At 38.5% G+C, this 24,610-nt stretch overlaps 2 protein-coding genes across 5 annotated transcripts in view; both read right to left on the bottom strand.

Moving 5' to 3' along the window:
- LOC306875011 (uncharacterized protein) overlaps window positions 1-24,610 on the bottom strand; it is a 991,916-nt gene that overhangs the window by 940,889 nt on the left and 26,417 nt on the right. The window lies entirely within an intron of this gene.
- Window positions 1-24,610, bottom strand: part of LOC306875005 (acid-sensing ion channel 1B) — a 170,786-nt gene that overhangs the window by 29,174 nt on the left and 117,002 nt on the right. Inside the window, exon 1 of one of the 4 annotated variants that reach the window (XM_079425357.1) lies at window positions 19,271-20,218. The exons of 2 other annotated variants lie outside the window; for them this stretch is intronic. In XM_079425357.1, the coding sequence (XP_079281483.1) occupies window positions 19,271-19,930 (660 nt within the window). In that variant the 5' untranslated portion in view covers window positions 19,931-20,218. Of the gene's footprint in view, window positions 1-2,109; window positions 3,167-19,270; window positions 20,219-24,610 lie in introns of those variants that run through there. One more of the 4 variants, XM_079425358.1, reaches the window with a different exon arrangement.

The raw sequence follows: 24,610 nt of genomic DNA on the forward strand, positions 1-24,610 counted from the left end.
TCTCATTTGAAACAACTAAGAAAATTGTTTTCATATAAAAAATTCAACTGAAGACATGCCAGAAAATATGAGGAAGAACGGACACTATAAATGATTCAGGAAATGGACTATGTAATAATTTAAAGACACCTTATGGAATTTCTGTACCATGCTTCATTCATTCATGCTTCTTCAAGGTAGGTCAATAAAGAGAAATAATAATATTAAATGATCATCTATATACAATATTATATTCCAGTGTATGTATACAATAATAAACATATTTAACCACTGAATTTCCATAACTTTTCCAGTTCAAGTGTAAAATCTAAATGCAACAAAGCTAAAATACTCAAAATCCATCAAACTCAACTACAACCCCTTCCTACCAATAGTATTCACTTAAACAGAACGCCATACTGTTAAAAAATACATTTTTCCTTTTACTGGGAGAAGAAATGCAGAGTGGTTGAGAACTGGGTTAGGATAATTACAGTTTACTTCAAGCTCGACTGACGCTTCAATCTCAGAATCCAGTGTGCTGATAGTACAAGATAGATGCAATTTAAATGAAATTCTATCTGTATAGACCCTTGAGACTGACTTAGCTTCTTTCTGCTCATGCAAAGGTGCTGCAAATGAATTAGACAAAGTGACTCTGCTCATGCGTGAACGGGGGATAGAAAAAGTAGAATTACAGAGGAAAAAGTTGGCTGTCTACATGGTAGATGTTTAAAGCAAGGTGTGTGTACTGACTAAATAGAAACAAGCCCACAGGGAGAGTGGTCTTCTACCACAGTAGCTGCATTGATGCTGAACTACAAATCAAGTCAAAGTGCTTCAAGCCCAACAGCCGAATGATTCATGCTGAACACTAGCAATTTCCCTAAAAATAAAAAAAAACTACAAAAACTACAAAGCAAGACGATGTGCTAAAAGGAAACGAGTCGCATAAATCCAGTCATAATTTCCCCAACACACCTTGACAGTGTCTCATCATTTTTTCTTTTATACTCACATTCTAGCAATGCAATTATTATGCAGAGTGAAGAATAAAGACATTCACAGGGCATTGTCCTCGACAAAATGACGGATCATAATTTCTACGACAAATGCAACGCAGTGCATACATTTAGCTCAATTACGTGAGACCTGGACGCGAGGAGATTGCAGATAAGGCTCTTGGGATGCTGATCGGGGATCTTGGGATGCTCGTGGTGCAATATATCAAGCTGGATATCCCAGGAGTCACATTGCTGAATGTGTTCAACATGAACATTAAACTGGCATTGTGTTTGTTTCCTGACATAAATAGAATTACCTAAAACAATATTAAAGCCAAACAGTCATCTAGATAAATGGGGTCAAGACTAAGGCCATGTAAGTGCAGCAGCATGATAAAGAGTGCAATGATAAATATTTGACACATTGTCACATGACCTATTTATTTTTATGTATAATCCAGCAATTGGTTTAAAAAAAGACTTAATTTCAAAATAGCTCCTTTGAATTTTTAATCTGGCAGTCTGATCATATCATGGAGATGTTTAAAATGCTGTGGATAGAGCTTTCCTGTTCATTTGTCTCACTGGAAATTAAAAGGTCAAGTGCATTACATTATGGGATCCATTATTCAGTAAGGTGTGCTCTTGCATACTGCACATTTTGAACAAATGTAAATTTCACATTCCGTGCAAAGTACATCTTTTATATAATGCAACAATAACAACAGTATTTGTGGAACAATGCCAGCGGTTTCACTTACTATTTTTTAAAGGTAGTAGGCAATATTCAGTGTATACTGTACAGCATTTAAGTCAATACAGTCAAGAAGAGATTTAAATTGCAGCTGAAAATATTTGCAGTTGATTAGTTATACATTTGAAATGGAAGTTGAAGAAGCTGTGCATTGTGGGATATAGTAATCCATACAGTATCAGCATACAAATGTCCATACTTTAAGTTCGCATTAAATTAGATAAAACCCGTTCAAATGGTGCACAGAAGACTCATTTGCATACTGCAATATGTTATGGCAAAGCGTAATTTATACTAATTAAACAAGCGCAAGAAAGAAATGGTCACAACAATTCTTGCATCGTGTGGAAGTTAAAATGTACACAAACTTACGGTGCTAAAGTTGCGCGGTCCGCACAGTTGCCCTTGGAATCTACAATAAAGCAACATCTCCTCCAGCTGATGCCCCAGACGGTCCAATAACTGCCTCATGGAGGGCTGAGAGTCTCGAGGAGGAGGCAGAAAGTGGTTGAAGTCCAGGATGCGAGAAAAAGGTGACCAGGGAGGCTCATTATTAGTTCCGTCGACGTGCGATGCAAGTGCTTCTCGAACCGCGGGGGACACCTGCCAGTTTTTCCCGAAGAGTCCAAGCCAGCGTCCCGCGCTGAAGATGTCCGGTTTCTTCATACGACGCGGCATTAAGATGTTCTGGTTGCAAATCGTCACGGCTGGAAATACGAGGCGTTTCGCATAAACCATATGCGCCTTGCTGTACACCGGCGAGGACAGCAAGTATCGGACCCGGTTAGAGGACCAAGTAAAAAGCAGCGCTAGCGCCGTTAGAAACGCCAGCAGCCACGCGACTCTACGCGGGTACGAGCCGCTCAGAAAGACGTGTCTCAATCCATGAAAGGTCGTGTGCTTCAAGAAAAGCTTGCCAGCTTCTTCTAGTGATCCTTCAGCGCGTTGTTTCGGTGCGGAGTCGCCTTGGCACATCTTGGAGTAGGTCTGAGTCCTTTGACGCGCAGTTTTACCTCAGAAGAGACCCCTTAAACGCTCCAAAGCTCCCCAAAACGAATAAACATCGCGCATTTCTGTTCCTGTGGCGTTTTATCTGGGGAACAAATCTGCAGATTCATCAAAACTAGTTGAAGTACAGTGCTGTGGTAAATAAGGACGGTAAAAGATTATTTCTCCAGATCCAGATGTCCTCTTAGGGAAGCGAAATATAGCCGGTATAAAAGTCGCAACTGTTGCCAGAAACGCACACCTCGACACATTTCTTCACGTCACGCACTCGTGCGGTGCTATGCCATACACAGTAAATCTGCTATGCACTTTGAAGTTCAATTTTCATAAATTCAGGGGAAGTAATTCACTGGCGTGTGTTGGAACCCCTCGTTTCAGCTTCATCCCCTCCGCGCGCTCTCAGCTCTGTTGCTTTGTGAGCGCGCTCATCCTCTGCTGCCCGTTACTTCACTGAACTTTCTTATTGCAGTGGTTACATTTCGTTTTCATTTTATTTGACAAAGACGCCTTGCTGTAATAATTAACTGTAATACACTATTTGAGTGATTTATTTTGAGTGATTTCCACAAGATTAAAATGACCACATTTGTTTCTAAATTTTGCAATATGCATCATACTGTTGATACATTTTTTTTGTTTGTTTTTAAATAAAATGTGTATGATATATATATATATATATATATATATAAAATATAATATTCATTTTTTTCTTTAAATGATATCTGTGTGTACAGTGAGTCTGTTTATGCCAGCAGCAGCCAATCATCAAAATAGCATTTATTGACGTTAGCATATTCATATACTATTGTGCTTTTTCTTTTTTTACATGAAAATAAGGTTCCGTTTTTAATTGTTGGTTGTACAATGCATCATTCAGACCAATAATTACACTCTCCATCCCTTTTAGACTAAGTGGGCACGTCCTTAAGCTCGGGCTGTTAGTCAAGCAGGGAAAATGGGCATGGTGCCAGCAGGTCATGGCCCACTTACCTTAACAATGTGTTCAAAGTCAATAACCCCTTTTTTTCACTGGCAGGCTCTGAGATGCCTCACAAAGGCTCTTGTCCACATGTGTACATAACAGAGGACAGTATTGACCAGAATGCTGTGCCAAAATAAACCTGTAAACACCCTGATGTGTTCAGTCTTATATGAAGCAAATGCTGGTGGGTGGATCTGTGGACATTCAAACACTGTGTGCGTCCTTGTCGTCATCTAATCATCTATTTTACTGAGAAAAAATACGCAAGGAGCTATGAATGTCACAAATATATTACAGTGGAGGTGTTACGATTCACATTTGACATTTCATTTCAGTCACATCAAATATATGCCAAGAAGAGCTATTTCATGTTAAATAGAAGTTGGAGCTCACGAAACAATTAAAAAGTTATTTTCTTAGAGAGAGAACAGATCATGATGTATGCCATCTTGAACACTACTGTAGTGGCACACAAACTACATTTCTTGGGAAGGAGTAGAAGATTTGTTCTGGCACCTATAACATGCACACTACTGCATCAAGTAATATTTTTGTATTGGATGTTTATTCTTTTTAGGTTACTTGCATACTAATTTGTATTCATTATTTGAGTTAGATTCACAATATATATGTTTATCATTAAAATGTTCTTCATTTAAAATTTAGAATTATGTTTTTTTAAAAACACTGGAGAAATAAATTTGTGATAAACCAAATATGTTTGTGGCTTTCAGGGCTCAGGCAGAAGGAATAGCAATTATTTTTTCAATCTTTTCATATTTTGGAGGAGTGTGATGTTGGCATGGGACCCCAGTGGCTGTTCGTCACTGCACACCCACATGTTCAACAGTCACAGACGCTTTTTTACAAGCGTCTTCATCAAAGAGGATGCGGCTCCGCTGTGGGGACAATCACACGCTGAGCTACATCAACACCCAGATGAAGACGCAAATTAGTATTCGGCAAAACCTGGTCTGCAGCTCGCCGCCAAAGACCAATTTATTACGAATTCAGAATGAATTCAAGCTATTTTTTTTCAGTAGCCCCTCACTGCAGAACAAAGATCCAGGGGGCGAGGTTGGATCCACATCTAGGGGATGGGTAGGCTTAGGAATCAGGAGGTGGAAACGGGTAGGTTTAGGTATATGTAAGGTGGGAGGAGTTGGATCTAGATCACACCCCCTGGATCACACCCCCTGGATCTTGTGTTCTGCAGTGAGAACCATCTAATTTTTTTGGAAAATAACTCCATGTGGTTTGCTGCTGTGGAGAAACTATGTATTCTTTTTGATGCTGAAGGGGGCAAAACAAAAATTGGAAAACATTTCATCATATTGGCGAGGATTGAAAAATATCTAAAAGGGTTGGTGCAAGTTTCTAATTTTTTATTTTTTTATATTCACAGCCTCTTAAATGGACATTGCAAATGCACTGCTCTTTTGTAAAAAAAGGGTGATACATCTCCTTTTGGCCTGAAATAAAAAGCAATGCTTTCGATTGTGTATAAAATGGTTCAGTGCTCTAAGGCCCTCTATAATGGTTGAAAGGCAACCAAATGACCCAAAAGAGTTGCATTCTTTACACAACATTACACCGGGAGAAAAAAAGAAGGTATTTTAACACTATAAACTACAAGAGAAAGTCTGTCTTGGTGCAAATCAGAACACACGTTAAAAACTCTACCCTACATTGCAGAAATGTTATGTTCAAAGTAATGCCAATCTAGCTATTATCTGCTAGCTGAGTGACAGTCAACTCCAGCAGATGGCCAGTGGGTTTAGGAAGAGACTTGAAGAGCAAAACCATGACAGAGCCCCAACCGAGATTGCATTTTATGGGGAAAATCGTTTGCAGCCCAAAATAGCCTTGATGGGGTCTAGAGTGGTTTATTTCATGGTGAACAAAGGGAAAATAGAAAGCACAACAGCAATACAGCTCCTTCCATTTGGAATGAAATGGCAAGCATTACAACGATAGCTCATTGATTTCTCCAGCGAAAGTAAGGCACTGAAAGACGCTGTATTTCTTGAGGGAAATTTAATTTGATTTTTTTCCGTTGTTTGAAATGCGACTTACATTTTCCATCCCACAATGGATGTTCAAATTTGTTTTTTACTGACTTTAATCTTTCATTCCTAATAAACGAGTCAATAGTTGTCATACTGTAAAAATGCAAAGCTGAATTTTTTTGAGGGATAGTGGTTTGATGAGAAAGAGTTCATATTGAATTTTGATGGAATATTTGGAAAATCTGATCCCAAATTCAGATATCTTTGAAATCTCATCCTAAACTCTATTTATTCATTATTACATAGGCCTATAGTAAGAATAACATTTTATGAATTAAAATGCTGTCTATGAGAAATTGAGATTTTAAAGAGATTCCATTTACAAATTAACCAAGTAAATTACAGATTTAAATAGCAGATTAAGCAAAAAACTGTAAACTAGTATCACAGCTGGTTCGACGGTCCTGTTCTAATTTAACGTTCTGCATACTAAACCCAGTCCTCAGTACCCCACTAGTGTATGCTGTAGTGATCTGGAAAGCTGCCTATATCAGCACCCAGACTGATGCCAAGTGTCCTCTGCGGAGACTCTGCAGCTGTGGACTGAGACGAGTCGCAAGCGATAAAAGAGACAATTTAGTTCAGATGATGGCAGAGGAGCTTCAGTTTTACGGAAAGAACGGTGAACGAGAGGAGAAAGAGAATGAAGGAAAAGAAATAAAATACTAGACAGTGCAGCAGAGGACAAAATAAATCATGGACAAAGCCAGAAACAGAAAACATGAGCGAGAGAAAGTGTGACTCTCTCTAAACCTAATGAGCTGCGCTTTTTATCAGGAAACCCAAAGAATGGAATTCATATCTAAATTTATTTAATCAGGGGAAAGAATGGCTATGCCATTACAATCAAGAAAAATGACGATCAACGCATGCCAGTTCAGAAAGACACTGTTTGAAACGGGAAATGTTCAAGATGTTTGATTCAAGAGAGAGCACTTTCAAATCAGGAGAAACTATATTTTAAGATGTTTAATTGGAGAAGACATTAAAAACTTTTGAGGAACAAACTAACGTTCATGATATTTGAATCAGGAGATAGAAACTATGTTTAAAACATTCAAAATGAGATACATTTTCACTTAACGTTCAAATTGAAAAGACTAATAAACAGAGATAATGATCAAATGGCTGAATTTGGAGAAAAGAACATTCAAAACTGCTGAAGAAAAGAAAGAATGTTAAAGATTGTAAGATTCAAATTCAGATGATTAGACTGAAGGCAAAAGGTTCTAATTGAGGGAAAATGATCATATGACAAATTCAGCGAAAAATAGAAAACAAAAAACACATCTGAATAAATAGAATGTTCAAATTCTTTGAAATGAAAGGCAGAATATTCAAATTGTATAACTGAAAAGACATTCAAAACGTCTGATTTACAGAGAAAGGATTTTTAACACGTGTTAACAGACTGAATGTTCAAAACAATGACAGAAATTGCTCAAAACATTCAAAACAAGAGAAATAATGTTCAAGTAGAGAATAAAAACTGCACAATGGTGCCTAACTAGGTTAGGATGATTATGGTGATTGCAATCTCAAAAAATGTGTCTGGTGAAGTATCTGACTAAACTTCTGAGGCAATCTAACATTTTGAAAGGAACCCAATATTAGGGATGCATATACGACCCCCTAAACCCATAAAACTGAAAAGTTCAGGAAAAAGCCAGAGTTAGAAAAAATAAGGAAAAAGCATCACTGGGCGAATCTGTGTGTTAGTGAGGCGGTTCTGATGAATGTTTCTCAGACGGATTGAACTGAACCCATCTTCACGGGTCAGCTGCTCTGACTCGCTGCCGATATGAATCTTGTTCACATGACCAACCTTAAAAAACGAGCAACAATAACTCATGTATGAGTATAGAAACATCTCCATAAACAATCTCTGCAATAAATAACACTGTCACTCTCCCAGTATTCCCTGAGAGCCTCTTAAAGATAAACAGCTGCTTCTAATGCACAGATCTGCGTCAACCTCGCTTCAGGTCAGAATTCCCAGCAGTCTGTGTTGTCAGTTTTTCAGAGCAGCGGGACATCAAAGTCTTGCCCCCAGAAGCAGTAATCACGGTCGGTGGCATGCTTACATTTAAACTCAATTTTATTTTTAGAGTTTTTCACCTCAGGTGACCATGAACATCAGTAATTTGTGCTGTCTTCTCTTGTGCCCCATGAGGAGTTATTTAAGTTTGTTTGATCTCAAAATTGTCTTTGAATTAAGACTATATAATGGGGCCCGATTCATTTCCAAAGTCACGCCGAAGCTTGCTCAGGTCTAACTTCTGTTACAGTGAGGCGAACACTAATAGAAATGAAGCTCATGTCAGACTTTGATGTCAAAACAAAGCACATATTTCATCAAATGAACGACTAAATGAGAAGGTTTTGTAGACGTCGCTTTATAGTATTCACAATGGATGAACTGGGACGTTGTAATGTCAAATAACGTCAAGTTTTAAACAAGCATCAAACTCATTCAACTCAACATGAATGATCATATTAAAAGAGGATCGTTCACTGTTGTTGCTCACAAGGACACAAATCAGCTTTACAGATGCAGATTAAAATTATAACAGAGTGAAATGATGTTTCAAGGTCATATTTCAGCAAAAAAAAGTGAAGATATTTTGCATCAAGACTACAATTATTTAGTCTTGATATATAGAGTCAATGTTATCTATATAAAATATAATTTAATGCTTTCTTCTTTTGATTTTAGGAGAAATGAGCCAGACACTTTCTTGGCAGAATGTGGGATTCACCCATCAATACAAACCATCTGAACTCATCTAGGAATCTGTACTTCTCTTTCCACCTGTCTGCATCACAGACAATCTGTCCAAGGTCTATTAATACAGCTCCAGGTACACCCAGTCAATGTGCGTGCGTGTGTGTGTGTGTGTGTAGCGAAAGCGGATAACAGCAGTTGTCAGACACATATAGAGCAAGAGTAATGAGGCTGGACGTGTCGACTTCACCCTGCAGGAAACACACACTTGTGTATTTGTGTGTGTGTGTGGCTGATAGACTTCAACACCTGCTTGACCTCATATCTGAATCACTTCTGCCACTGATCCTATTCACTTCCAACCAACAGCCCTTTGAATTTAATTTCACTCCAGCATTTTACTGAAACCTTTTTTTTTCCTACACTACACAGCTGAGATCAATAAATCAAGGTAACACTTTAGTATAGGGACCAATTCTCACTATTAACTTGTTACTTATTAGCATGCCTATTATTAACATTTTGGCTGTTTATTAGTATTTATACAGCACATATTCTGCATAACCATATTCTAGATCCCTCATCCAACGCTATCTCATGACCAATTCGTACGTATTTTACGAGGTGGCTAATTCATACGAATTTGCATGACCTCACTTGTACGATTTGTCTAAACCCCAGTGACGGATAGGTTTAGGGGCGGGGTTAGGTGTAGGTCATTCGTACAAATTGGCAACTCGTAAATACGTACGATTTAGCAAAAATCATTTGAATTTGTATGAGTGAGGTCGTAAGAATTAGCCACCTCGTAAAATATGTATGAATTGCCGTGAGATCGGGCTGCCCTAATCCTATCCAATACCTAAACGTAACATATACCTTACTAACTAAACTATTAATAAGCATATTAATAAGCAGCATACTTAGGAGTTTATTGAGACAAAAGTCAGTTAATGGTTAGTTAACGGAGAGAATTGGGCCTTAAAGTAAAGTGTGACCAGAATAATTTTAACAGAATGTTACAAACAGATCAGCCAGTGGTCAATGAGTCAGGCTTGAAGTTATTAAATAAACTCAATGTAGTAAAATAAAACAATAAATAAAATATGAAATGTATATAGTTCTTCAAGGCCCTTCACAGAGTAAAAGAACAAACATCACATGAATAATTAAAAATCAATCAATCAACATACACACCGTAATAAATGATACACTAGTTCTTAAAAGTCTAATTCAGCACAAAAAAAAGGTACTAAATTTCTGTGAAAAGGTGACTAATGACAAACAGAATCAAGTTTAACTGCAAAACATGTCTCAAAAGAGTTATAAATCAATAAACTGTCAAACCACTAGTTCTTCTACAAGTGCTCATTACATCATTCTGGTTCCTTTCAAACAAGTCTCCTAACTGATTCATATCTTGCAACATGTGCACTGAGATCTCAGAAAGGCAATCTTGTGAGTGCTTCCCATTTCTATGGAAAGCACTACACATCAACATTACTTCAACACAACCCTTAAGCAAGTATACAAATATAAACAAGTTAGGAAAACACATCTATACATGAAGACACGCTTCTTTGGCCTTTAATTTATGATTAGACACTTGAAATCACTCAGATACTACAATTCAAGCCTCTCTGGCTCTCTACAATTGATTTGAGCTGCAGATCTGAGTTTATCGGTCTCAGTTAGGAGCGGCTGAACTGTAACGCAGCCAAGTGTGAATCACTTCAAAGGTGAGTCTAAAAAAAACACGAAAGCTTTCACATCCCCAACCCAAACACCGCAAATCCTACCTTTTCAGATGGCTGCTGGGATATTCTTTACTCCATATGATGGATGAAAACATTAAGAAGCCATTAGAGATTAAGTAACGAGCCAATTAGCCATGATAAGTGCTTATTGGCACATTTCGTGTCAGGTCAGGCCCATGTGTCACACTCCTCCTAATTAGAAACATTTATGGGATTTTCACCCTCTTTACCCCATTTCACTTTTAGAGACCATTTTTTACATCTCTGATTGTACTCCGGTTCCAATTAAGACAATACACTACAGACAAAACCTATGTTTTTCTGGTCCATTTTCAGAATTTGGACTATTTTGCTCCCATGAAATGTCTTCTGTCAGACTAATGGAAAAAACAACCAAAATAGACATTTGAGTGTTTATATTGTTACACTTTGTCTGTTTGCATCGGTGGATTTCATATACATTACAAATCACTCTTTTCACACTATTTCACTTTTCATTTATAGAGCAAATTTTCTACTTTTTGGCCCATATTTTAACCGCGGTGTACAGAATCTCTAGTATGAATCTCATCAAGTTAGTGTTTTTAAACATTTGACATTTATTCCAAAATAATAACTCAAGGCAGTAACAATGTAAACAGTATATTTTATTTGTGAACTTATTTTTGGGATTTTTTCGGATCATGAGAGTTTGCGAGTTGTTTACTTAGCCTACTTTTTCAATTAGTCTTTCCATTACTGCCATTATGTTGTTTATTCAGACTGATTCACAAATGCAGAATGCGCACAAACACAAGAGGCTTTATTGCATGAACCAACCACAGCCGATCATAACCAGTCATATCCAATCATATCGCGATGAAGGCATTGCTTCCCTCATTCGTTCTCAATTACCCACCACCAAACTCACTGCATGCTTTAGGGGGTCTGTTAAAACTCAATGGGCTCAGGGGAGGCAAGAGAAACGCAGACTCCTGCTGTAACTTTATCAGCTAGTGTCACTGTTGGACAATGTTTCTTCAGAAAAACAAGTGATTTATACACTTTTAATGATATATTTTGTAATATTTGCATTGATTTATTTTTATACTTCATTTTTTCAATTTCTTGAGGAGGCATTGCCTCAGAGGAATCGCCCCTGCTCAGACAGCACTCAAGTTCCAATTAAAGCAAGACACTACAGTCAAACCTTTGTTTTTCGGGGTCAATTTAAAGATTTTGTGCTTCATAACTTGTCTTCTTTCACACTAGTAAAAAGAAACCATCCAAAATAATCATTTAAGCTTATATTTCAATTATAATACATACCTTCAAAATTACATTAGTTTTTTTTCCCTCCACGTCGGTATCACTTACATACACCAAACTTTACAGTTTTATTCCCATCAATATTCAGAAGAATTTTACAGAAGCGTTTGTTCATACATCATTTGCCTGATTTATGTTTTGACAAAAAGTGATATCCAAAATCCTTTAACTGTAATACGTAAACAAAATCATACAAGTTTTGAATTTTGAATCAAGCGTCATCTAAAGATTTCTGTTCTGGAAATGTATGCAAATTAGGGCATATTTAATTAGACTCTGGATCATATTTACACATAATAGACTTATAATACAAATCAGTTGTCGTAACATACTGTGATTGATCAACTGGGAAAAGTATGATAATATCTATAAAAATTTAAATTTTCCCCTTTCACCTGTAGTGTCTTGCCTAACATGACTAATAATGACTTAAAAAAAAAAAAAAAGAGTCACCCATACTCGAAATTGGTGCTCTGCGTTTAACCCATCCAAGTGCACACACACACAGCAGTGAGTAGTGAACAAATGCACACACACACACACACACACACACACACACACACACACACACACACACACACACACACACACACACCGTGAACACACACCCGGAGCAGTGGGCAGCCATGCTGCAGCGCCCGGGGAGCAGTTGGGGGTTCGGTGCCTTGCTCAAGGGCACCTCAGTCGTGGTATTGAGGATGGAGAGAGCGCTGGACATTCACTTCCCCCACCTACAATCCCTGCCGGCCGGAGACTCGAACCCGCAACCTTTCGATTACGAGTCCGACTCTCTAACCATTAGGCCACGACTTCCCCACAGCAAGACACAATTAACACAATTAACACAATTAGCACAATTAACACTTAATTGAGATATGGATATGAATAAGATCTCTAACGAACATCTGCAGAACGTTCTTACGCATTTACAAACCCCTGAAGGACGTCATAGCAGGCTGTGTGTAGGTTAATTGTTGATTGTCTTGGAGATAATGCGGCACATCCATCACTGAAATAAGTCATCCGGTGTCCCTGCTTTCCCTCATGGCAGGTATGAAAACACCCAGTAAATCAAAGCTCTCAGTGGCGTCTGCACACACACCGTGTGCCATCATTGAGAGACGAATACTCAGTTTTCTAAGATGCACATCTCGCTCAAGACCCTGAGAACACAATGACACGCTTTCAGTGCGTTGCCATTGGCGATGGCGATCATCTGTACACCTCCGGCTATTACCGCGGTAAACAAAGCCGAGGTGCATTCATCACAGCACTATTCTGAACAAGATAAGCGTGGGCATTATACTCGCAGAAAGGTACTTCGTACAGATTGTTTTTGTGCTGCAGACTGACTGTACGAATTCTCGACTCGTCTGAACCAAATTTTGTTGCACTTTAACTTTCAAATATATTGTGAAAATACCAAGGAACAGTACTTGAAAAGACCGAAATCTATTTTCTATAAATCACTGAGCAGCAGAAAGAAAGTCTTTTGTCACACACCATGAAATGGTGTTTGGAAACCATTGTGATTGTACAATATAATATATTTTTGAAAGTATCAAGATATTTAATAAGAAATAATGTGGGTGTGACGATATATTCAGGAGGAATTGTTTGGATGATGATATATTTAGTATAGAAATATCAATATTTATATTAAACTTACATGGCGTACTAGATATGAACTAGACATATATATAAAAAAGTTGTTTTAAAAACATTATTTTTCTTTATAATGAAATGCAGTAGGGAATCAGGCAATATAAAACCAGAAATAAAAATAATAAAGTAAATAGAGTCATTTCATGTTGACTTCAATATGCTGCCAGCTTCCAAATTCAATCTCCATCCAATATTAGTGTTTTTTTCTGTGGCGGTCTTGAGCCAATGTGCTGTTTTAAATCCGTTTTATTGGGCTGCACAAGTTTATATTCATAAAACAAATGAACTTCTTTGTAACTGTGCATGCATTGTTGTGATGAAGTTCAGCACTCAATGGACTGAGTCTCTTCGAGTCTGTTGAGAAAGGGTCATTTTTGTGTGTTATGTGGCCCTCTAGTGTTCAGAAAGCAACAGTGAAATCAGGTGCAAAACTCAGACGCATTAAAAGAGACTCATGATCATTAAACTGTAAAATTACAAAAGAAAGTCATTAGTAGTTTCCATTAGTTCAGTCACTAGCACTATTGCTCACATAAGGAGAGTGATTTAAACAAACCAATAATCCTAAATAGAAAGTTTTGGTGTAACTCGTCTCGCACCTAGCAACTATCTATAACACCGTAGCAATGCACAATAACAATCTCTTTAACCACCCTGAACACCCGCACCTAGAAACCACCCAGAACATCTTAGCAACCACAAAGCAACACTTGGGAGACACTTTAAGAACTGCGTAGCAACACTCTGGGAAATACACTTGCAGCCCCTAAATATTATGTATTAAATACGTTTTTCAACCTTTTTTAATAATAAAGGGTTTTATTTTCATAATTTGAATAATTATTATTTTGCATGACATATCCTATATAGCATTAATTCAATGAATCTGGAAATAATGCAGTTAACTTGATATTTTTTGTTTTTTAAATTGATCAATAGTCTTATTTTATTCATGATGTCTTTAAAGGAAAAAATTTACAAGTCTAGACACACTCCAATAAAGCCTTCGGTCAAACACTGAAACCTTTCAATGCGATCACTGTCATCATCGTTAAATGGCTGTGCAATGAATTAGCATTTCACAGAGTGCTGCGTAAGCGTTTCTGAGGGTTATGAAGGGAACAGAGCCAGGGATGGAGAGAAGCTGGTGTGAAATGTGTTTTCTGGCCTTGTTAATATTAGATGAGCTGCTGTCATCAGCACCAATCCTCCGATAAACCATGAAGATCAAGTTAAGATTATACAGTCAAGGTCAAGACACCAAATACAGCATCAGATGAAGTCTAGACCCTGCAGCTTTTTGCCTGTAAGAGTCTTAAATGACAACCCATTTATTGATTCCACATCTATAATTAACTGCATTTCACTCAATCGTTATTTCTTTAACTAGCCTAATTAAGCAGATTAGACAAAATGAATATGCTTACGGTGTTTGGCAAAATAAATCTCTTAAATCATCAAGAGTCTCTTCAATGCAAGTCCATTTTATTGTTTTTCAGGTTAAAATATTAAATCTGATCACTAAGAAAATTGCTGAGTGTTAGCACAGCTTTTAAGACCCATTCACAGCAAGAACGATAACTATAACGATAAAAAATACTTGTGTCCACAGTGAGTTGTGAGTTATGTTGTCTGCTGTTTTAAATGCATTATTACATTATTAAAGGTGCAGAATGCAATATTGACAGCTAGTGGTTGAAATGAGTACTGCAGTCCAAAAAATAAATAAATGTGTTTCTCCTGCCCACTCCTCATCAGGCTCCACGCGGGTTGCCAGATTGGGGGAACACAACATCAACAAGCAAAATTGGCAATGGAAGGCGACAAACCTTAAACTGTAGGCTGATGACGTTGAAATATTCCACTGTAGACCCCTGCATTTCAGCCCGGGCCCGATGGCCCCTGACTTTTTTACGCCCCTAGGGCCGGGCTTCGAGACAATTTTCACGTCATAGTTCAGACACTGGCTGGGCCTCGGGCCTTTTTTTAGGCTTCTCATTTTTATATTTTAGACATCCATCAATTAGTGATGAAAAATAAAATATTGCCACGCTAGTGGAAACAACACAAGACTGTACTACCCCGATTGTCAAGAGCGGCTAGACGGTGTTTCGTGTTCAAATGCATGCAGTAGGCACCATATTTTGCTTGCCGCAAAGCCCCAGTAAAAGTAATTACCATGAATGTGTCCGGGGGAAATAGTAAGGAGATATTTGACTTATTTACTAATAAACTAGTGTTTTCTGAGTCCGTTTCGCAAGGATGAAGTTGCCGATCCTGACTCGCCGTCTCCTCAAATGCAGCTTTATGGATTATGATTATTATGAAAGATTTTTTGTTTTCGATTTGTTTTATTTTGTAGATATATTTGTCATGTCTGTAAGCCATGTATTCACTGAGATCGGTTAATTTTTGTAAAGTGCCCCTGTTCAAGACAGCAGGGCTCTCAAGTGTCACGCATTGAGCGTGACAGTCACTCATTTCGGTCTATTGTCACGCACTCCCGCCACACATTGTATTTCTCACGCAGAAAAAACTATTTATAATATATTTAATATACCGCAGCGCCCAACATTTCTCTGGCCGCGCCGCTCTCGCTATGGAACCGGCAGGATTCAAGCGCGTCTCCCCTGGAGTTCTTAGTCGAGCCTGCCACTTATCAGCCAATCAAAAAAAAAGAAATAGGCTACACAATAGCCAATCAGAAAATAGCACTATTGTATCTGGGTAAGATTTAACGCAACAACTAATGAAAAAGCATCACTTTGAGCACAAAGTAAGTAATGATCTCCTGTTACAGCAAATTCACAACTTGTTTGACACAAACAATATTATGACAACTTGACTGCTGTTAGAGAATGTTTCCCAGATAATTAACATCAGTTTTTCATGAGTGTCTGTTACTTAGCCAACAGTTTTACAGCCTGTTCACTGACAACATCTGCTCAGAACAAGTAGTCTAGGCCTAGTCATATTTTCGTTATCACACGATGACTGACATATTGTCACATTATAAATATATCTCTCTCCAATAGGCTTAATAATTTTATTAGCACTAAATTAATTCAAGTGTATTGCATAGTTGATGTTATAAACTTTTAAAATCATGTCATATTTTATAATTATATCCTGGCCATGGATGCATTAATCATTGCATCTCGGATAAAAGGCAACTAAGCATCCTTTCATTCACCCTGAGAGGACAGCCCCCCCAAAAGGGCAGGTTACGGGGTGGTGGGGGGGGGGGGGGGGGGGGGGGGGGGTTGGGGGGGGTGATGAGATGTCACTCTTGCCTGTCTTCAAAACTTGAGAGCCCTGAGACAGAGACGGCAGAAAGCGCATCATGTTTGTTTTGCACAATGTTTTGTAGATATTTAGAGTGCACACAAATAAAAGTAGACCCTTTATAGTTCCGAATGATGTATTACTCTTACCTTTATGAGCAAAAATGGCGGCGTATCCACTGAAAAAAAATACAAGTGAGCGCGCTGACGTTTCCATGTCCTGCAAAGCGTGCTTTAGCTTCCACTCTCCACACAAATTATTGGATAAAGCGCACATTTATCTGGGTTTAACATTTAAACATTGTTATATGCTTGAACAGTTTTATAACTATAGATTTTATTTTAGGCAAGTTGTGATGATTTGAGAAGGTTAAATTGATCAAACATAGACTATGACCAGCTTATTGTATGCCACTGGCCACTTGGTTTTTACTTAAAAAAAAAAAAAAAAGTTATAATGAACAAAAAACGTTGCTTTTACATACAAAACTGAACGATTTTAATAGCTTAAACAGTAGTATAAGCTGTTTTGGGAGAAGGGGGAAAAAGACAGGCTCAGGTCGGACTCGGGCCAGGCTGGGGCCTGAGCTTCTCGGGATCAGGGCCGGGCGAGGGCCTAAATTTGAGGCCCGTTCAGGGCTCTATTCCTCTGGTCATAGAGATGTTTAGTTGGATGGTGAGGCTTTTTACGTCAAGTACATTCTGCAATCTCTAAGCCAGTTCATTTGCTAACTTCCATGGCTGCAAATTTCCGATGTGTTTTCCGCTAACTGGCAACCTGGGTGTCAAAATACTATTGGGTAAATTGGCAGTGGGTGGAATCACAAACTAAAACAAAAATAGACATTCCGACATGGAACACATATTTTCAAGGTAGAATAACTGGATGCAGCTTTTTTACTTTTTTTTTGCGTAAACAAGTATATGTATCTTTATTCTAGGTATTATTCATGTCTTGAATACAAACAATTCAGTATGAGCAATAACACAAAGGAAAATCTTGAAACGTCACAAACACAGACATTTGTTAGTCATAACCTACTCCACTATCTGACCGAACAATAGTTAGCTGATGGGACGGCTAGGAGTGCAGAAGTGTGAAATGTGAGATTGTGCTCTGGTGGTGAAAAAAGATCCATGTCTAATGGAGCTGGAGGAAGTGGGACTCGAATTCTGCCCCGGGACGGAAAGATGAGCAGCCTGTCTGCTTGGCACAGGCCCGCCTCCTATCGACCCGCTCCAGCACTCTTCTAAATATCTGTCAATCGATGGAGACTCGCACACAGTGAACTCACATTCTTAGTGTCGCAAGAATGATTAGCAAATAAGCACTAATGGAGAGGTCGAGATTAGCAAAGAACACTGGCATTGACTGGGAGAGCTAGCTGATATGAACTGATATACTAGTTGAACCACAATGTGGATTATATAATACAGTATTTATGGTCGTTGAATGCTTTGTTTGTGTGCATACAGCAGATTATCCATGCTGCACCTTTTAAGTAGGTTGATAATGCATCCCATTAGAGGTATGAGATAATAAACATTCATTATCAGAGTGCACCCAGCAGTGTTTAAAACCCCACATGCACTTAACCAGGCAGGAGACTAAATATACTTAAGTTCTCTAAACTGATTCTTCAGTAAGCGCTACCACATATATTCTTGGCCTTTGCGGCGAAGCACCACATAATTCACTCAGCTCAATAAGAGCTTGACTCACGGGAGATCTCGAACGGGGTGAGCGCCGTCTAGAAACCTTGAGATCAGCAACAATGACAAACAAAATGCCTATTTCATAGACAGGCAGCTCTCTTTTCATCAGCGTAAAGGGATTAGCTGCAAACTCAGACTTGCTCTTGGGGGAAGAACGCTAGAGCGATACTCCACACAGAAAACTCGCATCCTATATCAGCGGTTTTCAAAATCTTTGATGACAAGTGGCCCCAAATATGACATCTCACTTCAAGAGACCTTCCTACAGTAAAATATAATGCAGCTGCATATTTTCATGTATGAAAACCGATGTACGATAATACATAGGACCTTTTAAGAAAAAAGTAGTAGAAAAGCAAATAATTATATAATAGAAACACAAATATAAAAAAAAAAAAAAAAAGTATAATTAATAAAATTCAATCATAAAATAGAATATTATATAAAACAACACAGCTAACACTTTCCAAAAGCTTTGATATTTCATTAATGCTTCCAGCTTAAAACAGTTCTGAAGAAACTAGCTACAAACAGAACAATTGTATCCTTACAAAAACACCATCCACAAAGCCTGAAGAACAACGCACAATAACCTTGTCATTATATCTGACAAATCTATGCAAACACTTACCGGAGACCAATTTCTACAACATCAAAACTTCAGCAGCAAGTATGGAGAAAAAAAAATCCCTCAAGTGGCCTTGAAACAGGCCAATGTGTTACACAAAAGCAAGCTACACCATATAATTATCAATCATGAGTAGTCAAAGGGTAATAATGGGGGTCTGAAATGCTGTTTTCATTTGCAACAGTGAACACAAAGAATAAATGGCTTCTGATTCCTGTTAGATACAGTGAGAACACCTATTCATCTTCTCTGACACCTCAAGTTCACCGACTCCATTTATCTTCTCGCAAATAAAGTCAGCCAGCCACCCTCACAATAACACGCCGAGAATGAATTGAGTGTCGGGGGGCCAAAATTTAACTCTACGAGTCCATCCAGATGCCGGTCCTACCTCTCTCCAGTGTTCCGGGCCACACTCCTTCCCAGCAAAGGTACACTCCAGTAGCATGTCTTCCATGCTGTGACGGGTGCGATTGAAGAACTCTGCGAGGCTGAATCGAGACCCTTGTCTGTCGGGCTCCGGCGCCAAAGGGATTCCTGGTGCCATGTTGTCTTCGTATCCCAACAACGGCCCCATGAAAAGCAAGTCGCTGTAGCTCAGCTGCGAGCGCCGGAACGAGTTGTAGTTGCAGAGCGTGATGGCGGGGAACGTCATGTTCCTAGCATTACGCTCGTCCAGCATGGTGATGTAGTCATACTGCAGGTAGTAGATGACACGGTCCACTACCTGCATGAGGAACATGGAGATCGCCAACAGGAAGACCACCGTCCACAAGCCCCGGCGGATGCTGAACTTGTCCTCCACGAAGACGTGGTTGGCACCATGGAGGGAGCAGCCGCCAAAAAATGTGGCAAGGCTGGTATCGTGCACCACTTCTTCTTCCGTCCCATCGTATGTGTCCGGATCGTCACCCTCCTCCTGGTATTTGCCATGTTCGGCATCTCTTGACCACACCACGCGCTTGTAGTGATCGTCGAAGCTGTCTTGGTGCGAGCGACCAACTGGCTCGTCGTCGGTGCTGAAGGAGATGGTGCATGTGATCCGTACCATGATGTTAAATCAAAAATGGTCAATAGTGAAATGAGGAACACTGATAAAACCTTCTCAGATTGTTTGGTTACACTTAAGATGTCATTTTGAAGTATTCTAGATGTCCAAAAATGATTTAGTGACCCCAAATAAGCCAATCCAGACTTGATCTTCTGGTTACTAGAGATGGAAAAGCATCAATGATGTCTTCAGAAATGGTGTTGTGCACTGTGACATCCCCAGTAATCGGTCTCTCCCTTCATATCGGGACATGTGAAGAGGAATGGCGCTGTTGGGATGTTATGCACTGCCTGGCCCCAAACTCCCTCCCTCGGACAAAGAATAGTCCCAGTGCAACCTGCATCTGATGTCAGCACAAGATCGCCTTTCATTGCGCATTTCAGCACTTAGGATAATAATCCAGGCGGTTTCCATCACATAATATCTGCTTCATGAATCCAGATGCACAGAGTCAGGGGATTTTTCACTAGGTGATAAAAGGCACACAGCCGTTATGGTTTGATAAACAGTATATACTGAATGCGTCACTGTTGCTGGTTTATCAGCTCATGAATAAACACTCTAGAGTTTCGAGAAAAGCCAAGATATCAACATGCATGCACATGTGTGGGTTGACTCAGGGGTGATGCGATACTGTACAATGCCATGCATGAAAGACTAAAGTACAAAAAAAATAAACTCAACACCTTTCATGATATATCTGCGCTTATCTGGCATGCAATTGCTTTGCTAAACTTCCTATTGAATGCAGCTCATAAACTGAAGGGAATTTCAGCACTTAATCAAGATTTTATCACCTTAATTCATGGTACACGAGCAGAATCAATTTCGGGGGTAAAGCAATATATATGTAAAACCTTCTTACATAGAGTTTTGTGGTAATTTCAATAGGACAATTTGGAATAAGAATGGATTTATTCATTCAAATTAAGTCATTTCCATAGTATTTTCTTGAATAAGGTGATTCGCTGCATGTTTCCTGTCCTAGATTGAATTTGATTGATTCAGGCATGATCAAAGATTGAAGGATTTATTTTCAAAGCACAGTGTTTGGAAGCAAACCGGATGCATTCGTTTTAAGACCAGCTGCCTGTCTTTAAAACATATCGTTTTCTCGTTGCACAGCTGCTCTCTATTGATTGATCTCTATTGACGACTACGACAGCCAGAGTTTTTATTTATTTTATTTGACTGGATGGAAATGACAGAAGACTTTAACTGAACTATGTAGGGGTGAAATGAACAGAGGTTTGGATCCAATGGAGCAACTCTTGTAGGCAATAGTTATAAAAACTGAACTTAAATACATTTCACAGTTTTTTAAATAGTGTTGCATTTCCATTAACAAGCTATATTTTCCAACAATAATGTATTGTATGACAAAGCCCATTTTCAGATAAAAACTAATTTTAAAAATTGAATTAATTAAAAATATATATTAAATAGTAACATTAATCTATCTTAAACTACCTATTCAAAAAGTAGTTAAATTACAGTAAATTTGCACTTTTGAAAACACTATTTTTCTTAGTTTTTGTTAGTATCTTGCCTGTAATCTTTGCTGTACTTTAAATTATGAACAGATTCTAGCATGAGAAGCTAAATGTTCAAAGTAGCTTCAACACTGGATAGTTATTGGCTGTCAATCCATTTAAATGCCCTCGTAAAAGGACCATTTCAAAATTGGAGATTGTTTTAGACCAATATCCAATAAAAACGAAAAGCTGGCAAACGTAAACAGTGTCCAACAGATGGCAGCAGAGCTCAGCGTGTGAATCATCCTGACCTCCTGCCAAACACCTTTCCCGTGTCGACCCACAACACTTGAAAATGCAATCAGTCTGATTGCCTGAAGCTGCCAGTGAAAATGAATTCTCAACACGCTCATATATATTTCCCAAGTCTGCTCCGGTGCTCCTCAACAGGTTTCTCCATGCTCCATTCAATCTACCTTCAATCTTGAGGGAGAGTATCGAATCAAAGAGTGAATTAAGTACACTGAAAACAAAAAAAGTGAATAATTTATGACTTCTCTTCAGGTACTTTCTTGTTATTTACCACGTTGTACTGGCTAAGTCAAGCATCACTATTGTTGTTTCTCATAATTGTGGTCATCCACACAATTTGGGCCTAGTACTAATGCAAGTAATGTCTCTCAGACACTAGGGGGCAGCAGATATGCTGCCATACGGCGACTATGTGCCTTGAGGGCGGGCGGGTATGTCATTTGAAGCGCATGGAGATGGTCCATCATTTCCACTCAAGACCCTCTCAACTGACAGCGGTGATAGACCTGTCGTTACCATGGATACTGGCAGTGAGGGAAAATGCATGAAGACCCATTACCATGGAAGTGCGGACACGCACACACACATTGACACATATGTAATTTGATTTAACGGCTGCTGTGAGAAAATGATGTCCACTCTGTGGCTAACAATTGAATTGGCCTACTGGGCACTAATCGCATTATTTAACACCAGGAAACCTACGAATGTTTACGGAAACTGAATTAATGAGACCGGCCGGCCTCGAGTGGCACAGATCCAGAATAAAACATGAAACCAGCTGGCACAACCACAAGTGCTGGAATTAACGAGCACTAAATTACAAGAACCGCAAATAGAAAGACGAACCTGTTGGTTGTTGCAGTCTGATACTTGAGAAATGGTACCATATCGATAAATATATTACTAAAATTACATTTACATATTAAGACAAAAGTTTAAAATTGTGAAACAATGAATAAGTTTAACATAAAATGTAGCCATATTAAGTACATTATATATTAAGTCAATTATAATTACGTTTCTTAAGTTTAATAAAGATGGATTAAAATTAAAACAACAAAATAAATATTAATAATAAATATTTAAATCTATAATAATGTACTTATGTATAAAATTATTTATGTATAACTTTAAAACTGAGTGCAAGAATAAGTTTAATATCAAAATATTAAATATTAAAATGATGGTGTGTGTGCATATATACAGGTGCTGGTCATAAAATTAGAATATCATGAAAAAGTTGATTTATTTCAGTAATACCATTCAAAAAGTGAAACTTGTATATTAGATTCATTCATTACACACAGACTGATATATTTCAAATGTTTATTTCCTTTCATTTTGATGATTATAACTGACAACTAATGAAAGTCCCAAATTCAGTATCTCAGAAAATTAGAATATCAATTAAGACCAGTGCAAAAAAAATTATTTTTAGAAAAGTATGAGCATGTACAGCACTCAATATTTAGTTGGGGCTCCTTTGGCCTGGATTACTGCAGCAATGCGGCGTGGCATGGAGTCGATCAGTCTGTGGCACTGCTCAGGTGTTATGAGAGCCCATGTTGCTCTGATAGTGGCCTTCAGCTCTTCTGAATTGTTGGGTCTGGTGTATTGCATCTTCCTCTTCACAATACCCCACAGGTTTTCTATGGGGTTAAGGTCAGGCGAGTTTGCTGGCCAATCAAGAACAGGGATACCATGGTCCTTAAACCAGGTACTGGTAGCTTTGGCAGTGTGTGCAGGTGCCAAGTCCTGTTGGAAAATGAAATCTGCATCTCCATAAAGTTGGTCAGCAGCAGGAAGTATGAAGTGCTCTAAAACGTCCTGGTAGACGGCTGCGTTGACCTTGGACCTCAGAAAACACAATGGACCAACACCAGCAGATGACATGGCACCCCAAACCATCAATGACTGTGGAAACTTTACACTGGACCTCAAGCAACGTGGATTATGTGCCTCTCCACTCTTCCTCCAGACTCTGGGACCTTGATTTCCAAAGGAAATGCAAAATTTACTTTCATCAGAGAACATAACTTTGGACCACTCAGCAGCAGTCCAGTCAAGACGCTTCTGACGCTGTCTCTTGTTCAAGAGTGGCTTGACACAAGGAATGCGACAGCTGAAACCCATGTCTTGCATACGTCTGTGCGTGGTGGTTCTTGAAGCACTGACTCCAGCTGCAGTCAACTCTTTGTGAATCTCCCCCACATTTTTGAATGGGTTTTGTTTCACAATCCTCTCCAGGGTGCGATTATCAATATTGCTTGTACACTTTTTTTCTACCACATCTTGTCCTTCCCTTCGCCTCTCTATTAATGTGCTTGGACACAGAGATCTGTGAACAGCCAGCCTCTTTAGCAATGACCTTTTGTGTCTTGCCCTCCTTGTGCAAGGTGTCAATGGTCGTCTTTTGGACAACTGTCAAGTCAGCAGTCTTCCCCATGATTGTGTAGCCTACAGAACTAGACTGAGAGACCATTTAAAGGCTTTTGCAGGTGTTTTGAGTTAATTAGCTGATTAGAGTGTGGCACCAGGTGTCTTCAATATTGAACATTTTCACAATATTCTAATTTTCTGAGATACTGAATTTGGGGTTTTCATTAGTTGTCAGTTATAATCATCAAAATTAAAGGAAATAAACATTTTAAATATATCAGTCTGTATGTAATGAATGAATCTAATATACAAGTTTCACTTTTTGAATGGTATTACTGAAATAAATCAACTTTTTCATGATATTCTAATTTTATGACCAGCACCTGTAGACATTAATTTTTTTGCAATTTAGTAACATTTTTGAAAATTTATATTTCAATAATATCTTAATGTTTTATCTTTTCATTAAACTCTTATTTCTTATAAAACCAATTGTTTATTATTTCTTTGC

The sequence above is a fragment of the Barbus barbus genome (genome assembly GCF_936440315.1).
Source record: "Barbus barbus genome assembly, chromosome: 9".
Taxonomy (NCBI): Eukaryota; Metazoa; Chordata; class Actinopteri; order Cypriniformes; family Cyprinidae; genus Barbus; species Barbus barbus.